The 24719-nt window shown below is 32.2% G+C and overlaps 1 protein-coding gene across 1 annotated transcript; it reads left to right on the forward strand.

The window, feature by feature from the left end:
• Positions 1 to 12081: 12081 nt before the first annotated feature.
• LOC143051119 (uncharacterized) lies at positions 12082 to 24224 on the forward strand. The gene is made up of 5 exons (XM_076224139.1): positions 12082 to 12352; positions 12810 to 13109; positions 18852 to 18917; positions 21553 to 21795; positions 23090 to 24224. The coding sequence occupies exons 1-5, from the start codon at positions 12301 to 12303 to the stop codon at positions 23329 to 23331; spliced, it is 903 nt and encodes a 300-aa protein (XP_076080254.1). The 5' UTR covers positions 12082 to 12300; the 3' UTR covers positions 23332 to 24224.
• The last annotated feature ends 495 nt before the right edge of the window (positions 24225 to 24719 follow it).

Below are 24719 nucleotides of genomic sequence, written 5' to 3' on the forward strand. Positions count from 1 at the left end.
TTTTTTTATGTTTAATTCAACACTGATTCTCCTAAGTCTAAGAATCCGAAAAAAAGATATATGACATGTATGATGAACACCATGATGATCAACAAACTGTTATAACTGCATTAAAATCAAACACGTGGGACAAACATGAGAGTACTACGCTTGATACATTCTCAAGATTACGATACGAATTTACAGTCCCGTTAATGATATGGCGATCATACTTCATGATAATAAAATCGTCATTCCGAAAGATTTACAGATGGGTGTAATTGACCTTGCACATGAAGGGCACCAGGGCATAGTCCGTAAAAAACAGTTGTTACGTGAAAAGGTATACTTCCCTGGAATAGACAAACTTGTTGAACAAACATGTGAATCATGTATACCATGTTTAGCGTCAACCACGAAAAATGTTTTGGAACCGCTACATATGTCCGAGACACCGAAGAATGTTTGGGAGAATCTCAGCATGGATACGTGTGGAACGTTTCCAAATGGGTATTACGTAATGGCAGTCATTGATGAATACTGAAGGTATGTAATAGAAACCTTAACAGTTTAACCGCAAAATCCGTCATACCGCTATTAGACAAAACTTTCTCAATTTTTGGAATACCGAAAAAACTGAAAACATACAACGGACAGCCGTTTAATTCAGAAGAGTTCGGAATTTTTGCAGATAACATGAGTTTTTACCACCGCAAAATAACTCCGTTATGGCCTCGCGCTTACGCGGAAAGTGAACGATTCAGGAGAACAATAGGGAAAGCAATTCGTGCAGCTCAAACGGAACATCGCAATACACACATTTCTTTGTAATAATAGAGCAACACCACATTCAACAACTAACGTATCCCATATACAAACGTGGACTTCATCTGTGTCCCATGGATAATTTCTATTTCTTTTTTTAATAATGTTTTTAAAGCACATTTTGGTTTTTGCATTTTATGACTACAAATCAATACTCGTAGTTTATTAATAGAAATATACAATTTACACGGAAATTTATATTAAGCAACAATGTTTTTGATAAAAACAAAGTACAAAATTTTTACCATATCTTTTATATTCAATTTAACTATGTATAACCACAGTGTTCTCAATGTTATAAAATGTTCAATAGTTAGAAATAATAAATTTGAATGCCTAGTAGATTGGTAACAGTCAGGTGAATATTAAAAATCTAAACGATTCATCTTTTACTTTAAATTTTATAAGCGCCCTTTATATTTCTTATACAACATATATGTAAACTTACAATTGCACAATTTTTCTTCCTTCTATCATTATTTTTACATCAAGCACATATTTCATTTCATCTCTTTCAAAATCCTCCATTTTCTCCATATCTGGTTTGGTTATCTCATACATTTAACCCCCTTCAAAAAGAACACAGCTGAGAAAAAAAAAATAAAGTTTGTTATATAACTTTGGTACAGCTTCTGGTAATTTATGATAACTTTTTCAATCAACGTTAATCAATTATCAATAACAAGATAAAGGACAAGCTAGAATTTTCTCACTCGATAGTTTCGTATTTAAAAGTGTAGCAAGATATATCATAAGTATGACATACAATTTGTTTTATTATATTAACCATATTAAGGTTGTGATGCCTTTGATGCTTTTATGTCGTATATAAAAATATTTTAAGTCATTACATATTGAATAAAAAAGAAAGATATTTCGGATAAACGTGTTATTTTTGTCTTTATATAACATTTTATAAATTTTGACATTACATGTACCCGTTCTGTTTGTAAATTTCTTATAATTATTCACAAAGAAAAACGAAATTTTTTATATAAACAAGCAAACTTAAAAAATCATATTCTAATTCCTTTCCATATATCATATATGATTCTTTAGTGCAAATTTCACGAAACATGGATTCAAATTTTGATTGGCAAAGAGGCAAATAACATATTTTGAACAACTATTATTGTAATTGTAATGAATATGGAATTAAAAGTCAATTGGTTAATGTAAAAAATTACATGACGTCGCCAGGTGTCTTTACATTAGAAATAAAAGTTTTAAAAAAAAACATTGCAAGTTGACACACTCATCAAAACAAATGTCTCATTTAATAATTGATAATAATTAATAAGCTGACCACTTTGAATAACATTATGGCCAAGTGTTGTTAAATTGAAAATTGTTAAATAGTGAACTATCCTGGTGTCAGTATCAACGGCTTCCACAAGATTTGATATCATTTTCGTATCATCTTCCTGAAAACAACTTTAATGTTATATATAAATCGTACCCCATCATTCATATATTCGTATGGTATCATATAATACAATTTGTTGAGTCTGTTTGACGGTTGATGCTGCTACTCGAAACCATCGACTATATTTCTATTGTTCAGATTCTGATATTAACAATCATATGGAACTTGTCTCATTTGCATTAGTGATTGATTGATTGTTGGTTGCTTAACGTCCAGTGGCAAATATTTCATGCATATTCAGGACGAGAACAAGTTCACAATAAATACAATAGGTAGGTTGTTGTAATAGAGGCCATCTAGGATTATGGTCTTGGAAATTTGGACTGCCACTGGAAAATGAGGGTATATTGGATAGGGACAGAAATTTTGCCTTGCAACCAGGCCACCTACGGACCCCCCAAAGAGTTGTTGCAAGGGTTCTTAACGTGCAAAGAGCGTGGCACTCTCTTTACACGAGGCATCGGATTTAACGTCCCCTTCTGACGGACGTGACTGCGAACTTGATACATCCCGCACAGCCAAACGGACGCCCCACTTCAGCAAGCGTTTTACTGCCGGTCGGGAGAAGACCAAGTGACCATATTTCTATACCCCAGTCACCCTTGGGGTCGTGCATTAGTGAATACTCTAGAAAAATAAACAAGACAGTATTATAGGCCAAGCAAAATTGTGTCTCAGACAATCTTTATTGCATCTGTCATATCAAAATATCTAAAATATGCCAAAGAAGAAGACATGCAAATTGTGCTCACAAAATAAAATAAGATAGGAACCAAAAACTGGGTGTGCTCAGTGTAATGTAAATTTGTGCATAGAATGTTTTAGGCCATATCAGGCCTTTTGGTTATTGGCTTTATAAAGAGTATAAAGAGATCCCTATTAGAGTATTTCATTTGGATTTTATAGGACAAGGCTTAATAAGCACAGACGAATTAAAATTCCGATTGATATATTTTACCTTTATTTTTAAAAACAGTCGTCTCATTTTATATCATATTTATGATTCGAGCGTCAATGACGAGTCTTGTAGACGACGGCGCGTCTGGCATAAATATAAAATGGTAATCCTGGTATCTATGATGAGTTTATTTACATATTATTTGATTCTATTACAGAGGCTTATGAATAAACTTTAAAAATTAAATCTGGTCGATTGAAGTATTATACGGCGGCTTTACTGTTGTACCTTTAAAACACACCTATACTGCACGTGCAAATAAAGCTAGGTAAAAAACGATGATATTTCGGAGCTATTTTTACCCATTCTAAGGTGCATTGTTTTATATATAGGACCAAGTAAAAATATCCTTATAGTGTATGAGATTCATGAGTAAGTGTATTTACCAATTTCGTTCACAAATAATTTTACGGAGGTGTTAGTTATGAGGTTTGTCTACTGAATCAGCAGTAAGGTGTTCGTTACAATTTGGGTAACTTCAGTTAAGTCTGTTGTTAACGTCATTTGTACCACATTTGATATTTACGACAAACATTTTTCTAAGGCTGAATAATTGATAGACAATTTAAGACATTAAAATTCCATGAGGTATTTAGGTAATTTAAACTTGTTAAATAAGCGACTTTTTTTAACATTCGCCGCTCCATTAAGATGAGCATAATGAGGATGTTAAATTTGATGTATAAAATTGAGAATGGAAATGAGGAATGTGCCAAAGAGACAACAACCCGACCATAGAAAAAACAACAGCAGAAGGTCACCAACAGGTCTTCAATGTAGCGAGAAATTCCTGCACCCGGAGGCGTCCTTCAGCTGGCCCCTAAACAAATATATACTAGTTCAGTGATAATGAACGCCATACTAATTTCCAAATTGTACACAAGAAACTAAAATTAAAATAATACAAGACTAACAAAGGCCAGAGGCTCCTGACTTGGGACAGGCGCAAAAATGCGGCGGGGTTAAACATGTTTCTGAGATCTCAACCCTCCCCCTATACCTTTAGCCAATGTAGAAAAGTAAAGGCATAACAATACGCACATTAAAATAACGAGCAATTTTGTAAAATAAATTTGTCGATATCTTTTACGGTTGCAAAGGAGTCCTGGACACAAGGAAAACAGTGTTTGGGGAGATAACTCCTACAAAGAAAAGTATTCGGTTAAGCAGGGTAAATTTCAAAAGCGCACAAACTGTTCGATATATACCAAATATCTAAGCGACATATTGTGAAACAAATATTTATTGAAAGAACAAAATAAGGCGGAAGAAAAAAAAAAAAAAACAATCAGAAGGAAAACCATAGGTCTTTCCACAGAAAAGTGGAAAGACTTAATAATAATCAAAAAACAATTGTTCAGTGAACATTTTGAGGTCTTTCCACTTCAAAGACATTTTGAAAAGAAGCTAGTTTCTTCAGACTGATGCGATAAATAATGGTTTTGATATGCTAGAAAGTGAACTAAAGGAGATCATATGCTACTTCAGGTTAAGTAAATGTTACTTTTGGTCTCATATGATTGCTTATTTCACACTAATTCCAAAAAAATATAGTTTCTATATACTTTTACCTGTAAACCAGGATATTATTGACCACTTCCGGTTTACAGAAAGTAACTTCTAGTCTTTAGTGATAAGTAAATGTATTTAAATTACAAAATATATGGAATCAGAGTACTTTGATATGAAAAGAGTGCAAAAATAGCTCTTCTGGCTGTCATTTTTCAGGTCATATTAGTCCAGTCGAATTGTGAAAAAAATGCTCAGAATGTGGTAAAAGCATCAAACTTTGCAGAGTGTTAGTTGATGTCATAATTAACATTTTTAGCTATGGACCCAATTTAGAAAATCAAAATGGCGGCTCTGGGCGGCCATTTTGAAATCATGTCCAAAAAAATAATAAAAATAATTAGAAAAATATATTTCTTTACCAATTTTGATAAACTTTCGTATTTCTTATGACAGAGAATATCAACTGAGGACTATTGAAGCATTTAGTGGCCATCTGAATGGTGGCCATCTTGGAAACGTAAATTTCCAATATATCATTATTCGCTATCCTAAATTGTTTTTTGAATTAATATTAAGTTTTATTTGCATTTACAACTAGTTTTGCTAATCATTCATTTATGACTAAATACAGGATATATTCACCAAGTGCTCAAATAAGCTAAACACGATTAACAAATAAATGTATGTAAAGAAATACGTAAATTCTTTTAATTGGAGTTAAACATATAGGGCTTAGTTACTCTTTTACCACAAAAAAATGTGTATATACAATATGAGTTATGACCACTGTATGTTGAAAAGGAAAACTGCGTAGCTATTAAAATCACTGGAGCTGAAAAAAAATTAAAAAAAATAGACTGGAAAGAATTCTGTAACGCAAAGAGAGAACACGTGAGGATTTACAATGCCAGGCAAAAACAAAAAGAGCAGACATAGACATTTGAGCTGGTAATCAGTCATTTGTTGTAAGCATACAACTGTTCCAAGTTGATGAAGGACATGAAATTGGAGAATCACAAGGCAAAAGGTACTAATCCTTTCAAGGCAAATCTTTAGATCAAAATATACTTTGTCAGGAAAAACGAAAAAAGTCTAAGATGAGTCACGGTTTGAAAAAAAACCAGTTGTGATGAATCAACAAGAACAATGACTGCAGGGTGTTTTGTTTTTCTTTCTTTTTGACGAGGTATCTGACTATCATTCATCATCAAGCATCGACAATTATGATCGACAATAGTGTACGTTACTGTCACTTGAACTACTAACCATTGTTCTTTTAGCCAGACTCAGTGCTGGAGATTAATATTTCAGGAGCAGATAACATGCTAAATGTTTATTAAAACTGCACGATAAGACAATTACACAGAATTCGAGACACCGAAAGAAAGTCAAGAATTTGTTATCCATGGAATGGGTCTTGCCAAAATGATAGAATACAACGCTTCTAACAATTGAAAACTTGCTGCCATAGATGATATGCAAGCGCACTTGAATGGTTGCGTCTTTCTCTGGATTCTCAACGAATATGTTGGGGAAGTTCTGAAACAGGTAATGTCTTTTAGTCGTGATGGTGAAAGCCTCTTCATAGTCAAAGTAACTAGAATAGTTTGAAGAGTTAGGCTTGCTTCTATAAAAAAGGTTTACAGGGACATTCAATGTAGGCTTTCAAAATGAATCAGTTCCACAATCTTTGAGACATCTTACTCTCTATCCGATGGCTGATAAGTTTCAGTTATATCCTTTCGACTACGAGTTGCACAATTGAACTATTTTAGCTGAGAAATGGTATATTTGTCTGCCACTCAACGATATAACGGGACTGTGTCACGATGTTATGCCATCATGTATCATTCTTACTGAGGAAACTTATGTCTGTTGAACCGATTCATGTCAACAGCGTTTACTGAGTGTCCCTGTAAAGCTATTTTAAGTATCAAGCATATATATTTTGCCTGCTATGGCTATGGTGATGCCTTTATTTTTACCCTTTTATAAAGAGGTCTGTTTTAGAGCGTCACGAATACCTTTGTTAAAAATCAGGAGAACTAATTTATCTTGCTTGTATGCTTGCTATGGCAGCTACATTCCAATTTTGTTAACAGCGTTGTATCAGTTCTTCCTTCCATGATAACTCCAAGTTGTTCCAGGCGTTAACTGTACAATTTAGTGTGATGTGCAAGTTTGGAGATTAGTACAATACCTCGCCCAGACCGTGTGCCATCAATATATTTTATTATTTTGGAAAGCATAGCTCCAAGGATAAAAGATTCCAGGCTTTCTTTCTGTGTCTTGTACTCTTTGATTTCCTATGTTGTCAAGTTTTATCAATCATCAAGCAGGATATTAGTGAGTTGACATCTCCAGCTCTTACTTTGGCTAAGGGAATATGTCTTGTAGTACAGGTGCACAGTCAAGCCCTATTTTTGTCGATTTAAAAATGTCGATGTATCATGGAGATCTTCAGATACATCACCACAGAAAAAATACGCTTCAGTCTTTGATTTTGTTGATCCAGTATCACCTTACAGTGTCTGGTTACTTCTTGTTTTCTTTCAATTGGCAACTTATCTAGTATGTTTTCCCTTGTACTGATGAAATATTTTGAGATCGGAAAATTTGTTTGACATGATTTGTGCCATTATGCCTTGTGTTTCTGGAGTGCTTCTGCAGTCCCATATCCCTCATTCAACTGTTTTGAATTGAGCGAAAGGGAAAGCATTTCAAAACCCAACATCTTTATATGTTTGCATCAAAAGAGTGATTGCCAGCTCAAATGTCTATGTCAGTTCCATTTGTATCTGCTTGGCATTGCAAACCCTCACATGTCCTCTCTTGCCTTTTGACACATTCCTTTCAGTCTAATCGCCCATAATGTTCTTCTGATATCTAGCCCCAGGGTTTTCTACATCTACAATTTTGATCTTTTCCAACAAAAACTTTCGGTCATAAATTATATTGTATGCGTAATTTCTGTTACTTAGGCAAACATATAAGTAACAAATATTCTGATACTGATATCTTTATTTAGTAAACATGTGCATGCCTTATCTGACTTCTTTGTGAATATCAAATATAGATTAGTAAAAAATGTATGAATGCAAACAGTGAATTAATAAGATAAGCAAATAATGATATATTGGAAAATCATGTTTTCAAAATGGCCATCATTAAAGATTGCTGCCCCCAAAAAAATCAATATATATATGAAGTTCTCAGATGACAGGCCTTGTCATCTGTGATGAATATACCATATGACTATATAATAACTTCCAGCAGTAAGCGCTCAACTTATACATGCTATAGGTCAAAGTGAAGACGGTTACTAAGGAAATGCAAATGTGAAAAGGCAGTATTAAGTAGTACTATGATATGTTAATGTGGATGACAATGTGATCGAATATGAAAGACAGAGTGTGGTTTGGTAAAACATATACATTTCATTTATTGTTAGATATTTTTAACGTCAAAAGAAAACATTTGCGTAATTGATGTTCTTATAACATTACTTGCATGATATGTAATTCATTATGTCTGCAATCAAGGTTTTTGAAAGTTTTTTCAAATGAACAATATTAACAAAACGAATTATCCTGTAATCAGACAATTATTATAAACGACAGGTATACACATATTTTCTTGCTTTATTTGTACTTGTAAAATAAAATTCTCCTGTTATTCTATGTTGAACAAGCGGTGGAACGAATATTGCTTTTAGAGTAATAGTTAATTTTATGATCCTCTTCGTGGTCCGCGTTTGAATGCTGTTATACCCGATACACAACAGAAGAATAACTCGGGGAGGAGGTATGCTCACTTTTCCTGTTTATATAGTTCAAACAAAAACATTTGTATTATTTTTAATCTTTATCAAAAAATTTTGGCTTAAAAAATCAAGATTTTTCAAGATGGCCGCCGTTCATTATGGTTAATATTTCCAAAACTTTTGTTTAACAAGACAATCGAAATCGACACTGTTATTCTATCAACTAGGTTTCATGTCGATATCTTCTCTAATATCATTGTCATGATTTTTTTATTAATCTACAGAGATCAAACGGCCGCCATTTTAAAATGGCCGCCTCATCCACAAATTTCGATTTTCAGAGTGGTTCCATAGCTTAAAATGTTGTCCATAACATATACTACTACTATGCCAAATTTCAATCTTTTACCACAATCTGAGCAATTTTGTCAAAAATCTGCACAAATCGACTGGACTATATGTCACCTTACCTTTTGTACAAGTTCATATGGCTTTATAATGAACTTAGTTGAAGTTATAATCAAATAACCTTATATTAAGACATTTCAGGGGCACTAACTGCTATAATATGTCATTTAATTGTATCAGACCAAATGTAACATATCTTCATAACAATAAAGCAAACATTATGCACTTGTTCTTTAATGTATATCTTTAAAAGTGTTGGAGAATATCTCAAAACAAGTAAAAGTCAAAATTAAGAACTTGACCTTGACCTTATTTTCTAATTTAGAACCTAGGGGCCTCAAATAAAAATATTCCAGGGTTATATGAATAATAGATGATTAGTTGAAAACACATACCCACAAATTTGTTTTGTAAAGGCAGGTAACTCCTATAAAATTTCATCGAATCGCTTCAATCCAAATTAGCCAAAAATTCCTGAGGATGTAACAAACAATTTGTTAAAAGAATTTTGTCAATATCTTTTTTTGTTACGAAGGAGATGCACTCTGAGGATACACAGTGAATAGGGAGATAACTCTTACAAAGAAAATGGTTCTGCTTAGCAGGGTGAAATTTAAAAGCGCATCAACTATACGATACAATATGAGAAATATTTAAGCGACATATTGCGAAACAAACATTTATCGTAAGAACAAAATTTGGCGGAAGAAAAAAAAATAATAATCAGAACAAATACAATAGGTCTTTCCACAGAAAAGTGGAAAGACCTTATAATCAGGAGAAATACAATAGGTCTTTCCACAGAAAAGTGGAAAGACCTAATAATAATTAAAAACCAATTGTTCAGAGAACAATTGAAAGTCTTTCCACATCAAAGAAATTTTGATAAGAAGATAGTTTCTTCATACTGATGCGATAAATAATGGTTTAATTATATTTTTGAGTGATATAAGGGAGATAATATGATACTCCGGTGAAATGGATGTCACTTCTGGTCTCATATGACAGCTTCTTTAACACTGATTCCAAAAATATATAGTTTCTATATACTTTTGTATGTAGAATGGGAGATAATTGGGCCGTCCGTTTAGACGGTTTATGATGTACTAATATCAATTCAATGCTTATGTTTAAGGTCTTAGTAGTAACATCGCTAACAAGTTAAGTATATGTCTTTGTAAAAACCATACAGACATGACATGTCACAGTAGTATTTTGTTTAACCTATTTCATAAGAATTGGGGTAGATAATTAAAATTGTGTCTTTATTTTTCCTGTATAATGCGCTTTGCCTCCTTCAAAGGAACATTTTGCCTGAAAAGGTGAAAATTGAGAAATAAGGGAATTTAAAGTCCCATGGAAGTTAAGTTAATCAACAAAAACAATAATGTTTTTAAATTGTTAACAAACAAAACCCCAAACTATTCGAAAACATTAAAATTTTGAATTTACTAAATAGTTTGTTTCCATAGCAACCATTAAGAAATGTGTTAAAATTCGAAAATGAAAAATTTCTAAAATTCCTAAATTTTAAATCTGTTTATCTCATAAGACCAACAAGACATGTCATTGACAAATTTTGAAAGACAACATTTTATAAAGTCATAGAATAAAAAGAAAGTCATGTGTTTGTTTTTCTGAAAAGGAAAATGACAAAAATTAAGATTTGAAAACAGGATATCTATGTTTTTTATGTACGATATGAAGTGTAACGTAAACTGATTGAAACAAATCTCTTTGACAACTTTATCAAATTATAATCCTGGTACCTTCGACAACTATTAAATGACAAAAATACAAACAAAAGTAAACAAAACACAACATAGTAAACTAAAGACTGAGCAATACGAACCCACCAAAAACTGTGGGTGATCTCAGGTTCTCCGGAAAGGAAAGCAGACCCTGCGTCGCATGTGGCAACCGTAGTGTTGCTCATGTTAGTACACATCCTGTTTTAATTCTAATTCGATAGATCACATTCGGGAACAGGGGGACGGAATGGTAGTTACGACATAAGGAACATATCTGCCATCACCTTTCACTAATTTCATGTGCAGAAAAGATCAGTGTGTTATTTCAAGATGCCGAATTTGTCATACTAAAATAACACACGAATATCTTTTGAAAAATGAAGATGAACCACTATGTATACCTTGTAACTGCAAATATACTATTAAACATATTTTAATTAATTGTATTGACTTTGCTGATATTCGCAGGAAGCATTTCAATGTCAATAATATGTATGATTTATTTTGTAGTGTTCCAATTACAAATATGGTTTCATTCTTAAAAGAAGTTGGAATATATTATAAAATATAAAAATGTTGTATACATTTAAACCAATTTTAATTTTTATCACGTTATCTTAGTGTTGATTTTTATTTGTAAATAATCAATTCCTTTCCATCTAGAATATTTAGTATATTGAAGGACCTTATGTCTGATTTTAAAAATATGCCTTAAAGTGTAACAATTTTCGAATTAGCTCTCGCCGCGTTATAGCCTTTTTGTGCTAATGCGGCGTAAAGCAAACAACAATCAATCAATCTTATAAATTAAAACAAAACGTATGCAAGAGCTATGACTCCCGTAAAATAATATTAGCGCAGCTTTCGAACCTGCACACGACATTGCTGATCAAACACTATCGCACAAGAAACTTTGGCTTAAGAGCGCTTTGCATGCAATTGTCAATCTAGTATTTATTCCATAGGGGAAATACAAACTAAAATATATAATTGACATCAATTTCGAACTCAACTCCTCTTGAGATATTGCGGTATGTCTTGAATATTGAGTTTATGAAAATAACAATTGATGCGCTTTTAGTATGGTATTAACGGACACGTAGACACATATCTCCTCTTTAATGTCATTGTCACCCGCATCACGTTGCGCGGGCTATAAAGAATAAATCCCGAAAATATGTCTTTAAATCTATTAATCTATAAGGAAGTATTGACAGTTTTTAAATAGAGAAACACATGGTAGAAAAAAGCTAAAAAAGGAAACTAGATGATTCTTTTATCACAAACTTCGTATCACATTTGTTTTAAGTAATATTCAATAATGTTTTGAAATACTTTGTTTTTTCTTATATTCCAAACTCTTTTATTTTGGTGGGGAAAAGACAGGGTTATTTAAACTTTTTGATGAATCATTGAAGTAATACCATGTTGAATACCGTTAATAATTTGTGTATACACATTGGTTTTAAACATGTTAAATGTACACTGTACGTTCTTCGTCTTACCTGACTGCTCATGAATAAAATTTGAATTATTCCCCTTTGTTCTAACTTATTCATAGTTATTGACCTCAAAACACGGTTGTTCGTTTAATGCAAAGGAAACCATTTTAAGGACATGGGCTATTTGCAAGTATTCATAAATGCTATTGTTGTTGCTTTAATGGCTATGTACGTGTATGAAAATGAAAGAAAAATGGAGAAAATGTCGACCCAGGCAATATAAAACAGGTAATGAGAAGTAAATTGTGGACTTTGTATTACACTAATTTAACGATTTCTGTAAAGGTAAAGAAAACATGCATGAAAGGATAGTAGTTTGTCAAAAAATTGCAAACTTAAATATCATAAGTATTGGCTTTTATGTATAGGTCTTTTTACATCTCTGGCTTTTGTGTTTTTTGGTTTGAGAATTCACGTTAAACGTATATCTAGACAAGCCAGTAGGGTAGACTTATTTAAGCAAGTGGTATTTTCACTAATTAACTAGCTATTTAGCTGTTTAAAGTTGAAAGAAAAACATCAAATCAAACATCAAATATGATTTGATATTTTGGTCTTCGGAATGCTGACTCTTTGTTCTATGCTCTACATTTTCTTTATATCTATAAACACTTTTTTTGTGATTTTTTAAATCGTATAAATTGGTGTCTTTAAAATGTTACATGATATGCAACTTCTATAATAGAAAAGGAGATCGATGTATTAAAGATAGAAACTAAAAGTAAAGAAGACCTAATGAAAGATGTAATATCAACAAAAGCAGAGAAAGAGAAACTAACCCAAATAGAAAATCGACAGATAGCAGGGACAATAAAACTTACTGAAGTAGAAAATCAACAAATCGCAGGAACCAAAAAACTAACTGAAGTAGAAAATCAACTAAATGCTGGAACAAGAAAACAAGATGAACTAGAAAGTCAACAAAACACAGAAACAAAAAAAATGGCTGAAGTGGAAAATCAACTACTCAAGTCAAATGAAAAAGGTTCGGCGCTATATTATAAGTAATAAAAACTAATATATACATTACAAATGTTTGACTTGCTAAGGGACGACATCAAAAGATCAATGTAAGATAAAAAAACTTAATTCAAATAGTTTGGGGGTGGGGGGGTTGAACGGCTGCAAGATTTGGTTATCCGACATTGATTTTTACATATATCCATATGGGTCAATCAATTTTTCCCAAATTAAGTTAAGAGGGGGGTGGGGGGGGGGGGGGGGTCAGTGAAAAAACTATGTGAATTAAGTTTTTTATCCTTCATTGAACTTTTGATGTCGTCCCTAAACACGCTAACGTAACCAACACGTGTTCTACTGACGAAAATTTAGTGTGTGTGAAAAAATTGTAAAAGTACCACGACTTCGTATTTAAACTTCACATAGGAAGGCTATGGAAGGTGTTGATGTTCTTTTGCACAAACCTTGGCTTTTATATAAAAATGGAGATGCTTGTAATATGGTTTTTTCTCTGATTAATTTTATTTACCATATATGCGACTTAAACGACTCTTAAAACAATGAAGATGAACAAGGTCTGATCTTTTTTCTTTCTTTGTAAAACCTGGATGAATAGAAATATTGTATTTGTTTTATCCCAACCGGTACTAGACCTTTTTTCTCGACTATCACTCATCTAAGCAATGTCTGCTTCAATAACTATATTTACTTGGAAAACGTACCAAGGTCAAACAATTAATGTTAAAATATTAATTTCTAAATTTGGATAATGACATTAAAAAAATAATCCAAAATTTAGAAAATCAATTGAGAGGCTTTGCTATATGTATAATTGGGGTTTTTAAAAATCTTTTGAGGGCAAGTATACTCAGTCTATGGAAAAAGCGATTCGATAAAAGCTTTTCTTATATCAACGAGCGATATTGTCTTATATCAACGAGTTGCATTGTGGGAAATTTCAGACGAATGTTAGCATTTGTACAAAGAAAGGCAGATTTCTCGGTATAAAGTAATGACTCTTTTCTTAAAACAGGGTGACATTTAACATGACATACGTCTGGTGTATAATTTTCATGAGTTATTTTATGTAATAACAAGCAAGGTGTATTTAAACGAGAAAATTGAATTTATTGAATAAATGAAACATAAATGCACGATTTATCATTTGTAGATGTACACGTTCTATAAATATCATGTAGCAAATTCAGTGGAATGCAATTGAGAAGAATTCAATTGTTTGCTACGCCAAAATCACCTATAAGTCAACGATACTGCTATATTTTAAAATATCAATGCGATATTTGTCTTATATCATAGCGATGATTTTTTAATATCAAAAATTTATGAATGCGATACTTTTCTAATATAACTGCTATAGTTTTCTAATATAGAATTAATACGATAACACGTCACAATGCATGTCAAGAAAACTGCAAACATAATTCACAAACTTAGATCATGACCAGTTCAATGTTTTAGGATCAACATCACTAAAATTTCGTAACTGTAACACAATTAACGCTTACATGAACTTATCATTCCGAAAATGTTGCTTGACCCTATTGATGTTGAAAGTGTTAACAACCTGTTCAGTCTATTGTTTTCAATCACATGGTTTAACCAACTAACTAACATGTTTAACCCCGCCACATTATTTATGTAATTACTATGTGCCTTTCCCAAGTCAGGAGCCTGTAATTCAGTGGTTGTCGTTTGGTTATGTGTTACATATTTGTTTTTCGTTCATTTTTCTTTTATATAATAAGGCCGTTATTTTCTCATTTGAATTGTTTTACATTGTCTTATCGGGGCCTTTTATAGCGGACTATGCAGTATGGGCTTTGCTCATTGTTGAAGGTCGTACGGCGACCTATAATTGTTAATGTCTGCGTTATTTTGGTCTCTTGTGGACAGTTGTCTCATTGGCAATCTTACCACATCTTCTTTTTTATAATTCTATTTGAAGTGATGATGCAATGGCGGAATTTAAAGGCGGTTGCAAATACGTCTACCGACCTATTAGATTCTAATTTACTGGTCACACTGCTATAGTCTACCCACCTTGGTAATATCGAAATAGACAAAAAATATCATTACTTAAAAGAAACATTCATTCAAACAATCCAATCCAATACAGCTCCAAATTACAATGAATATTCAAATGGTAAAATCAATAATCCAAACAAATTAAAAATGTACAAATGCTGATGTCCCGCTCTTTGAAAATACCAACTGAGTAGCCTCAGACTATAAAAATTGGACAACTTCAGATACAACGAAAATCAAAAATCTTGTCAAACAGAAAATATATTTATTATTAACATAGCAAAAGATATTGAGAAGGAAGACAGTTCTTTTTGGATATCAAAGACTTTTCCCCGTTGGTAAATCGATATCTCTATGAACATAATCAGCTCGCCGCGTGAACGCTCTTTTACATCGCGATGACCTTGAGGGTATTCCGATGTATTGTTGCCACAGAGATTTGACTTTCGTTTTTGGCTAGTAACCGATCGTTTAAATACGCGAACTTTTCTGAGTGCAAAATAACAATCCGTATCGCTTGTTATAAATTTATTTCTTCAATGAGTACTTACAAAAATGTTTAGAACACAAATAAATAAGATGTATTACTAAATCTCTTTTGACGTTAGAAATGTGTATTGTGTATTAATTTACGTTTTTTGATTGAGTTAAGTCTGCCAATTGATATTTTATCGTGTGTTTTTCTATGTTGTGATGTTATGCTATTGTTTCAGAAAAAAAGAGAAGGTTTGGATCCATTAAAACGTTTAATCCCGCTGCAAATGTTTGCACCTGTCCAAAGTCAGGAATCTGATGTACAGTAGTTGTCGATTGTTTATGTAATATATACGTGTTTCTCGTTTCTCGTTTTTTTTTATATAGATTAGACAGTTGGTTTTCCCGTTTGAATGGTTTTACACTAGTAATTTTGGGGCCTTTAATAGCTTGTTGTTCGGTGTGAGCCAAGGCTCCGTGTTGAAGGCCGTACATTGACCTATACTCATGGTTTACTTTTTTTCAAATTGTTATTTGGATGGAGAGTTGTCTCATTGGCACTCACACCACATCTTCCTATATCTATATCTTTTCTATATTCATAAATTTAGATTGTTCAGTTGGAGGACTGGAAAGCAGTTATTTATAAGGGGAAATTTTAAAGATATATAGATATAAGAAGATGGTGCATGAGTTCGAATGAGGCAACTTTCCATCAAAGTAATAATTTGTTTAAAGTAAACCATTATAGATTAAAGTAGGTCCTTAAACACGGAGCTTTGGCTCACAGCGAACACCACGCTATATAGGAACAAGAACATTGCTAGTGTTAAACCATTCAAACAGGAAAACCAACGGTCTAATTTAAAAAAAAAAAAAAGGAGATTCAAAAGTACAGGTCAATCATTTTGATACTTAGCTATTTGATTATTTGATTACGGCATTGTTTATCAAACTCTTATTTGATTAGATTTGCTTCCAAAACCAATTGAGAAAGATGTTACCAAAAACAATTTGAATTTAAGCAATGGTCTTAAAACTGCTTATTTACATACAATACTACTAAGAAGTAAAATTTTTAAAAATACTGAACTCCGAGGAAAATTCAAATCAGAAAGTCCCTTATCAAATGGTATAATCAAATGATAAAACACACCAAACGAATGGATAACAACTGTCATATTTCTGACTCGGTACTGGCATTTTCAAATTTTGAAAATGGTGGATTGAACCTGGTTTTATTGGACTTCACCTCTCACGTGTATGACAGTCTCATCAAATTCTGTCATATTTACAACGATGCGTGAACAAAACAGACATAATAGGTAAAATTGTCAAAATATGGGTACAACAGTCTAATATTATTACTAATCAGTACTAATATTAATATAACAAAAACACCGCTATGATATTTTAAAAATATCGCATTGATATTTTAAAAGTATCGCATTGTTTATTTATGTATATAAGAAAAACACAGCACTTCAAATTTTACACTGACATAAACTTAAGCTTCTAACTAACTTCTGCATGTATATTTAGACTCAATTGTTGTTTATATGTGAACAATAAGTTTTAAAATTAGTATTTTCTTAATTTTTCGTTGCCGAAAACAACATGTTCCGCATGTAATGTCTGCATATTTACAATTGATATTAGACAATATCGCTATGTGATATAAGAAAAGTTTTTTTTCGATACGCTTCTTCCATAGACTGATACTATCCATCGAAAATACCATATATACATACATATTATTCAAAGGGCTAAATGAACTTTCCTCATCATTTGCCGTCCGTCGGATGAAGAACTTCATCTTCGCTAAATATCCACCAATTCCAATTCTTTAACCTGCTTTGTTGTTGACAGAAAATATTAGTTGAGCAAATATTAAATGCATTTAGGAAATACATAAACACTTAAACATGGTTATTTAAACTTGTTGATGAAGTGATTTATTTACAAATCATTAACGTAAAACAATGTAAAAAAACACACTTAATGCTTATGGATCCCATATGAATTATCCCCCTATGGTCTTTGTTATTCATACTTTCAAACAAGAAAAAGACGATGTCCGGTTTGTATATCAACTTCCCGAGCAATTAATTGAAGAAGCCAATTAAACGACCTTTGTATCAGTATATATCAGTGTACATATCAATGGTATTGTTGTAGCTTTTATAATTTACGTGTGCAAAAGTGGAAGAAAAATGAGAGAAATATCAACCATATTCCGACAGGTAATATGAAGTACTAGTAAAAATTTCAAGGAAAAACAATAATTGATGTCAAACTACATTATACTACTTCTATGAGATAAATTCAAGGAACAATTCCATATTGATAACCAAATATTTTCAAATTTAATAAAAATAAAAAATGGTAAAATAGCCAACATACCGAATCCAAAAGAGAATTCAAAATGGAAAGTCCGTCAACAAATGGCATAAACTAAATATATTACTGACGTTGTTTAAAAGATATATATCAAATAATCGTCTATAAATGTTGAATCTATTGACTTAAGTCTTGAAGTTAATTGTGTGTAGTACGTAACGATTAGGTTTGGGTATTAAGGTAATTCTATGTCGACACCTATATGTCTTTTGTGTCACTGGATTTTATCACTCGTATATAGTATCTTCTATCAGTATCATTGTATACATTTTTAGAATTATTTCCTGTGAATGTACTATTGTTTTTGACGATCTGATATATATATTAAAATATGTGACAACTTCATGACAGACATTATTCTCTCCTGATAACACGCCGTTATACAAGTCTAACACCATAATATCTATAATTACTCTAAATAACATAACAACAATGTTAAATCTGCAAATTTGCAGAAGCAAACTTTTGTTCTTCCCTATACAGGATTCACTTCTTGCACTGGCTCCAGCGCTTTATACCAATCGACCACATAGACTGAACTTATAATTCAGCTTTCGGTAGCCTAGTGTTACTTTTCCCCTTCAGTCAAATGTAGAGATGTAACACAGTACATGATATATTAGGCATGAAGATGGAATTTATTGCAGATTAGCTAAATATCTTTCGTAAAGGATCGTAAAATACAGTCACAAAATAGTTATTTTGATAAGAACGTCTAAACTAGTGACGACTCGCAACATATCCATCTATTGGATCACCAGGGAATGTGATGTACTGCTGAAAACACATATTACATTCAAAATTCCTATAAATACATTTTCTCCAAGTTTCTTGTTTTTTTCTTCAGGGGTGACATACATCAGATGGGGTAAGGCAAAATGTGATGGACCCAGTACTGAAACAATATATTCAGGTAACTTAATGTATGTGTAGGAACAAAGCAAATGGACGCGGAGCGATTATTTGAGGGAAACAAGCAGTCAAATAATGTAGATGCTGACAAATGCTTTTGCCCTCTTTTCCCGACAAATATGTTGTTTGTTCTAGACCGACAAATGCTCAAACAACATTGTTTTTAATATTATATTGTTTAATATGCAATAATCATTATTTGGAATGTCTAAATACAGACGTCTGAATTGACGTTTAAAATATGAATCACACATTAAACCCTGCGTCATTTGTGGAATTTAGGAAGATCAACAATCCGTGTTTGTTTTCGTTAGTACTACAAAAAAAAGACGAACAAAACCCCAGTCCTCATACCAACGAGTTATTAGATATAGGAAGATGTGGTGTAAGTGCCAATGAGACAACTTTCCATCCAAAAAACAATTTAAAAAAAGTAAACCATTATAGGTCAATATACGGCCTTCAACACGGAGCCTTGGCTCACACCGAAAAACAAGCTATAAAGGGTCCCAAAATTACTAGTGTAAAACCATTCAAACGGGAAAACCAACGGTTTAATCTATATAAAAAAACGAAAAACGAGAAACACGTATAAATTACATAAACAAACGACAACTACTGTACATCAGATTCCTGACTTAGGACAGGTGCAAACATTTGCAGCGGGATTAATCGTTTTAATGGATCCATACCTTCTCCCTTTTTCTGAAACAATAGCATAACATCACAACATAGAAAAACACACGATAAAATATCAATTGGCAGGCTTAACTCAATCAAAAAACGTAAATTAATACACTATGAACGAATACATTTGTTTAGCGATATCTGAATGCAAATGCACAGTTAATAAAATATTAGGGACACACATTCAAGGCCAAAAACCAAACAAACAAGTCCAAACAAAGCCATGGCAAAACACCACTGCGAAATATTTAACCCTTCGAAAATATTCACTTTAGAAAAAAAAGGTTTTAATAATACAGGTAAATCTTGAGTTTATACAAATGTAGTAAGAAGAAGTGAAAATTTGAAGATATTCCAAATAATCAAAGTTGGTATTTAGACAAGATCCATATAAGTATAAAATAACCAAAAAAAAAAATAGCATTCTAAACAGTATCAACAGGTTGAATTAACAAGAAAATAAGATTTGAGAGTACTCGCAGTTACTGCCAGCTAGTTAAAAGCCAAAAACAATTAATAATAAAAAATCATGCATCAGAGAGCTGCTTCATCCAAATGTTCAACTTGGCATCTTTTTAATGTTTTCCTACCATCTATAACAATAAAAATGCATTTACAAATATATTAAATGCGTCCTATATAATCTATATTTCGATAGGTTTCACAAGTACTCATTATTTTTAATACCGCATGAAAACAGATCGTCAAGGTTTAAAACCGAACGTGTACATTATCTTAACAGTTAATAATATTTGCAAAGCGATAATTCTTGGAAAGATTGATTAATTATTGTTTACTGTACATGCGTTAAGCGATAAATGGCCACAATTATTTACAAGTATCTATTGAATGTGTTTAGCGACAAATCACTCTATTGTATACTTTATTTGTGTACATTGAACATGTTTAAGATAGCCTATTAAAGATCTGCAACCAATATCAAATTTTGTTAAAATATTGATACAAAAAGCTCTACTGTTTGATAATTTTGTTTTATGTTTTTTTTTAAGTGGCATTAATTCGTCTTCTCATTTTACATTTAAATGTTATCTACTTTGATTTGACCCGGATTTGGATTGAACCAACGATCATCCATACTTGAGGCAATCACGTTATAACGAGACCACGGAGGCGATCATTCTATATTTAATCATTGTGAGAAGTTTTGTTTGTTTTTCTGCATAAATGAATTTCATTGCAGCCGTTGTATATGTCAGCTTGTGTATGTTCTACCTTTGACGTTGAGTATGGTTTCGTGCTTCAAAGTTAATACGTAAACCAAAAACTTACTTGCACTATAGAAAAAAGAAAAATTCTATCAGCTTTCTCATCTGGACAACCTTTACAGTTTAATTGTGTGAAGAGCTTCAACTGGAAATGATCGATACGAAATACAATTGTATTTTGATTTCATTTACCGGCATAACAAATAATCAACACAATACTAAAGATATGTATGCCGTTCATACCTGAGGGGGATAGGAGGGGTCCTGATCCCGAAATCCCGGGCTTACAAAAACGACATCCCGAGGTCCCGAAATTCGAATAAAAAAATTCCTGGATCCCGAAAGGGTCAATTCCGAAATCCCGAGCTTAAAACACCCGATCCCGGAGTTCCGATAAAGGTACTATCCCCCCTCATACCTTAAATGTTAGTTTCTCTTTTTTTCTCTCTCTAAGATGCTGATCTTAAAAAAAACAAAACGTGCAACATCATGTTTTGTGCAGTTGATTTTCACATTCATGCATTCTCTCGTACAGTTACAATGTTACAATGCTTCTGTTATTGCAATGTATGTCACAATTATTATAGTGTGTTAAAAGATTGCCTTTATGTCGATTCATCTCCGGTCAATCGGTGTTACTCATTTATAAAGATGTAGTCGGCACGTTTATATTTATCTGAACAAGGAAAAACAATTGATTTTAACAATTAAATTTATCAACAGGTCAAGTAGGCGGTGGACACTATACGCACTCAGGGGCAAGTGTGAACCACATATGTTTACCTAATAACCCGGACGTTGCACAGTCTTTAAAATTACATGATCATTACGCTTATCTTTATGGAGCAGAATATCAAATAGATGACCATAACAAACCCCATGGAATAAGATCTGGTATTACTCACCATGACGTCGCTTGTGCAGTATGCCTAGCAAAAGGAAAAATATCATCAATCATGATACCAGGTAAAATATTAAATTATAAATAATTGTTTTGAACATTTTGCATTGTGTTTTTCTCGTATAAGTATATACTAAGATAGGAAAGTTCAGAGCTTACATTCCTATCATAATTTCCTTGATAGAAAGCTACTGCTCACAAGAAAGATATTAAAGCAATAGTTCCGAGTTGCGCAGTTGATATAATCCCTTGGACTATTTTACGGATGCCATCACCAGTTGGTTGTCCGTTATGAAATGCATGTTTCACAGAATACTACTCATATGCTCTAATTGTTTTTGTTGTTGGTTTTGATAGGCGGCTTAATTATATAATAATTGTGTCTAAAATTCATATAGCATCGATATTATATTATATTTGCGAGTAATGATATAAAAACTCTAACGTACAGGGGTATCACTAAAGTATATGTGTATTAAATAAAGAGAAAAACATAGCAAAAAAACTAAACAAATGATAGATCATTATGAATTGTAAAATATCAACTGATAGGTATTTCTTATGTTCATAATATTGCTCAGGTTGTTCACGTTTGTGTCATCTGTGAAAAATGTCTTCATAAAAAATAGGAAGAAATGTCCCATTTTGGAACGATTGATCGCTAAAATCCTACGTTAATTTGAATGTCTTTACTATATCCTGGTAATGTTTTGTAGTAGTTTTAAGTAGTGTAGCTCAAAGGAAACATATTCATTCCCATGGTTTCTTCCGAATGCACTCTAAAACTATTAACATGCTAAAGGCGTACGGATAAAGTATTTAAGATTAGTGGTGAAGGTTTTGTTCAACTTGTGTTTCATTCATTATGCATAATCAGGTTAAAATACGTCTGGTTGAAAATATGTGTGTATTGTATTGTATTATTGCTTTGAACTAACATTCAGTAATTTAGAGTACCGCTTTGGTTAGTAAAGCTATTTCCAACAGATTTTTTCAGTGTGTTCTTATGTTGCACTGTACTATCATTGTCCAAGGTTACAAGGAGGGTTGAGCGTTCACACAGAAGTTAAATTTCGTTTCCTTCTCTCTTATAGCTGTTTAATTTTTTTGTTATTAATCAGGACGTGAGTTTTTCGTTTTGAAATGTTTCACATTTTGTCATGTCTTGGCATTCAATTTTTGACTGGATGGTATTGATTTGCTCATTGTTGAATCCGTAGGCTAACTTATAGTTAGTGGAGTCTTACCTTATTTGACATTAACAATAGGTTACTGAAACAGGTTGGCGATTATGTCACATTGTTATTTTTAATAATAAGTTTAAACTAAAACGAAATTGTCAAAATTAAAATATTTCAGGAAAGAAAACCTGTTACAATGGATGGACAAAAGAATACGAAGGACTTTTAATGGCAGGATACCATAGTCATAAGGCCGCATCAGAATCTGCCTGTGTAGATAGAGACACTGAAGCTATGGCAGGTGGATCTAAGGACGAAAATGGAATATTATTTTATCCTGTAAAAACAGTGTGCGGGTCACTAAAATGTCCACCATATGCATCAGCCACAGAAGTTTTGTGTGTTGTTTGCTCAAAATAGCAATGGCAATATATTTTATTGGTTCAATGTTGTTGGTCAAAGTTGTTAGCAAATCAAACCATTAAATATTGCGAGACCGACTATGACAAAATTGATCAGTTCACTTTGAAAAGATTTCAAAAGAAGACAGTAACTCTTGCATATTGACACTATTCAAGATTTCCTTATTATTAAAAACATATAGAGATTCTACCCAACAATTGTAAATGTATATCAAGTGTTTTATCTTACAAAACCTAACTACATTATTCTTAATTATTAAATGATATTATAGTATGCATCGACCTACAAATGAATTGTTGATTGATTGTTTGTTGCCTAACTGCCAGTGGCAAATAGTCCATGCATACGTTCAGGTATAATGCCATCAAATCAAAGTACGTAACATCCGGTTGTATATGAAAAAGGGTCAAAAAAAAAATTTCCCTTGAATTGACATGATATTAATTCTTTATCTTATTGCATTATAAAACATTGGGTGTTTCAGCGCACAATGATTTTTTTAATTTGGTGATTCTATAGAATTGGTTATTTTTCTTATATGTAATGAAGGATGATCATTTTCTTATATACCAAATGTTCTGTGAAATTTTGTCTATATCATTAGACAGGATAGTACTTGCCAAGTATTTCTTTATTTGAAACAAAGATACAGTCTGCTTTTTTTTATCAATGAATTAACCTATCCAAATGAACATTGTAACGTGAAATATTATCTAATCAGGAATTCTACAGAGGTATAATCTTAATAATTCCTTATGATTGGATTGCTATTTTTTTGTGAAATCTTTGATTCTTTTCTCACCGTACAATTACAAATATAAAACGGCAATACTTTGATAAAGTATCTTATTTGATTTTTATTAGGGTATGACAATAAGGGAGTATGCGTATTTGTGTTTTATTCTTTAGATACTTTTTTATTTTGTCATAAGAGATCCAATTTATTAAGGTACAGGTATACAACACTTCATGTATGTGTTTGCAGAACAGTAGAAAACACACATGCTGCTATACTTTATACTATAATGAATTTATTGATAAAAAGTAACATATTTTGGAGAAAAAAAATGAGAAAATATTTTGTACCTCTACATCTTTTCGATAATTGGAAACAAATGATATACGTTGGATATTCACGGAACAACAATCTCATTAAATTCTAAGTAATTGAAATTCAAACAATGAAGTTAGGTTGAAGATATCGATCTGGGAGTAACAGTAATACAAACGAGAATGAATAGACATTATAAATTGAGCATGTATCTTTGGTTTTGCACTCAATAAGCCGTGATTTATGTATTAACAAAAGACAAACTAATTTAGTTTTCACCCAAACATAATAAATCAATGAATAATTATAAACACATATAGATTGCAACATTTTG

This window comes from Mytilus galloprovincialis, chromosome 11 (assembly GCF_965363235.1).
Source record: "Mytilus galloprovincialis chromosome 11, xbMytGall1.hap1.1, whole genome shotgun sequence".
Taxonomy (NCBI): domain Eukaryota; kingdom Metazoa; phylum Mollusca; class Bivalvia; order Mytilida; family Mytilidae; genus Mytilus; species Mytilus galloprovincialis.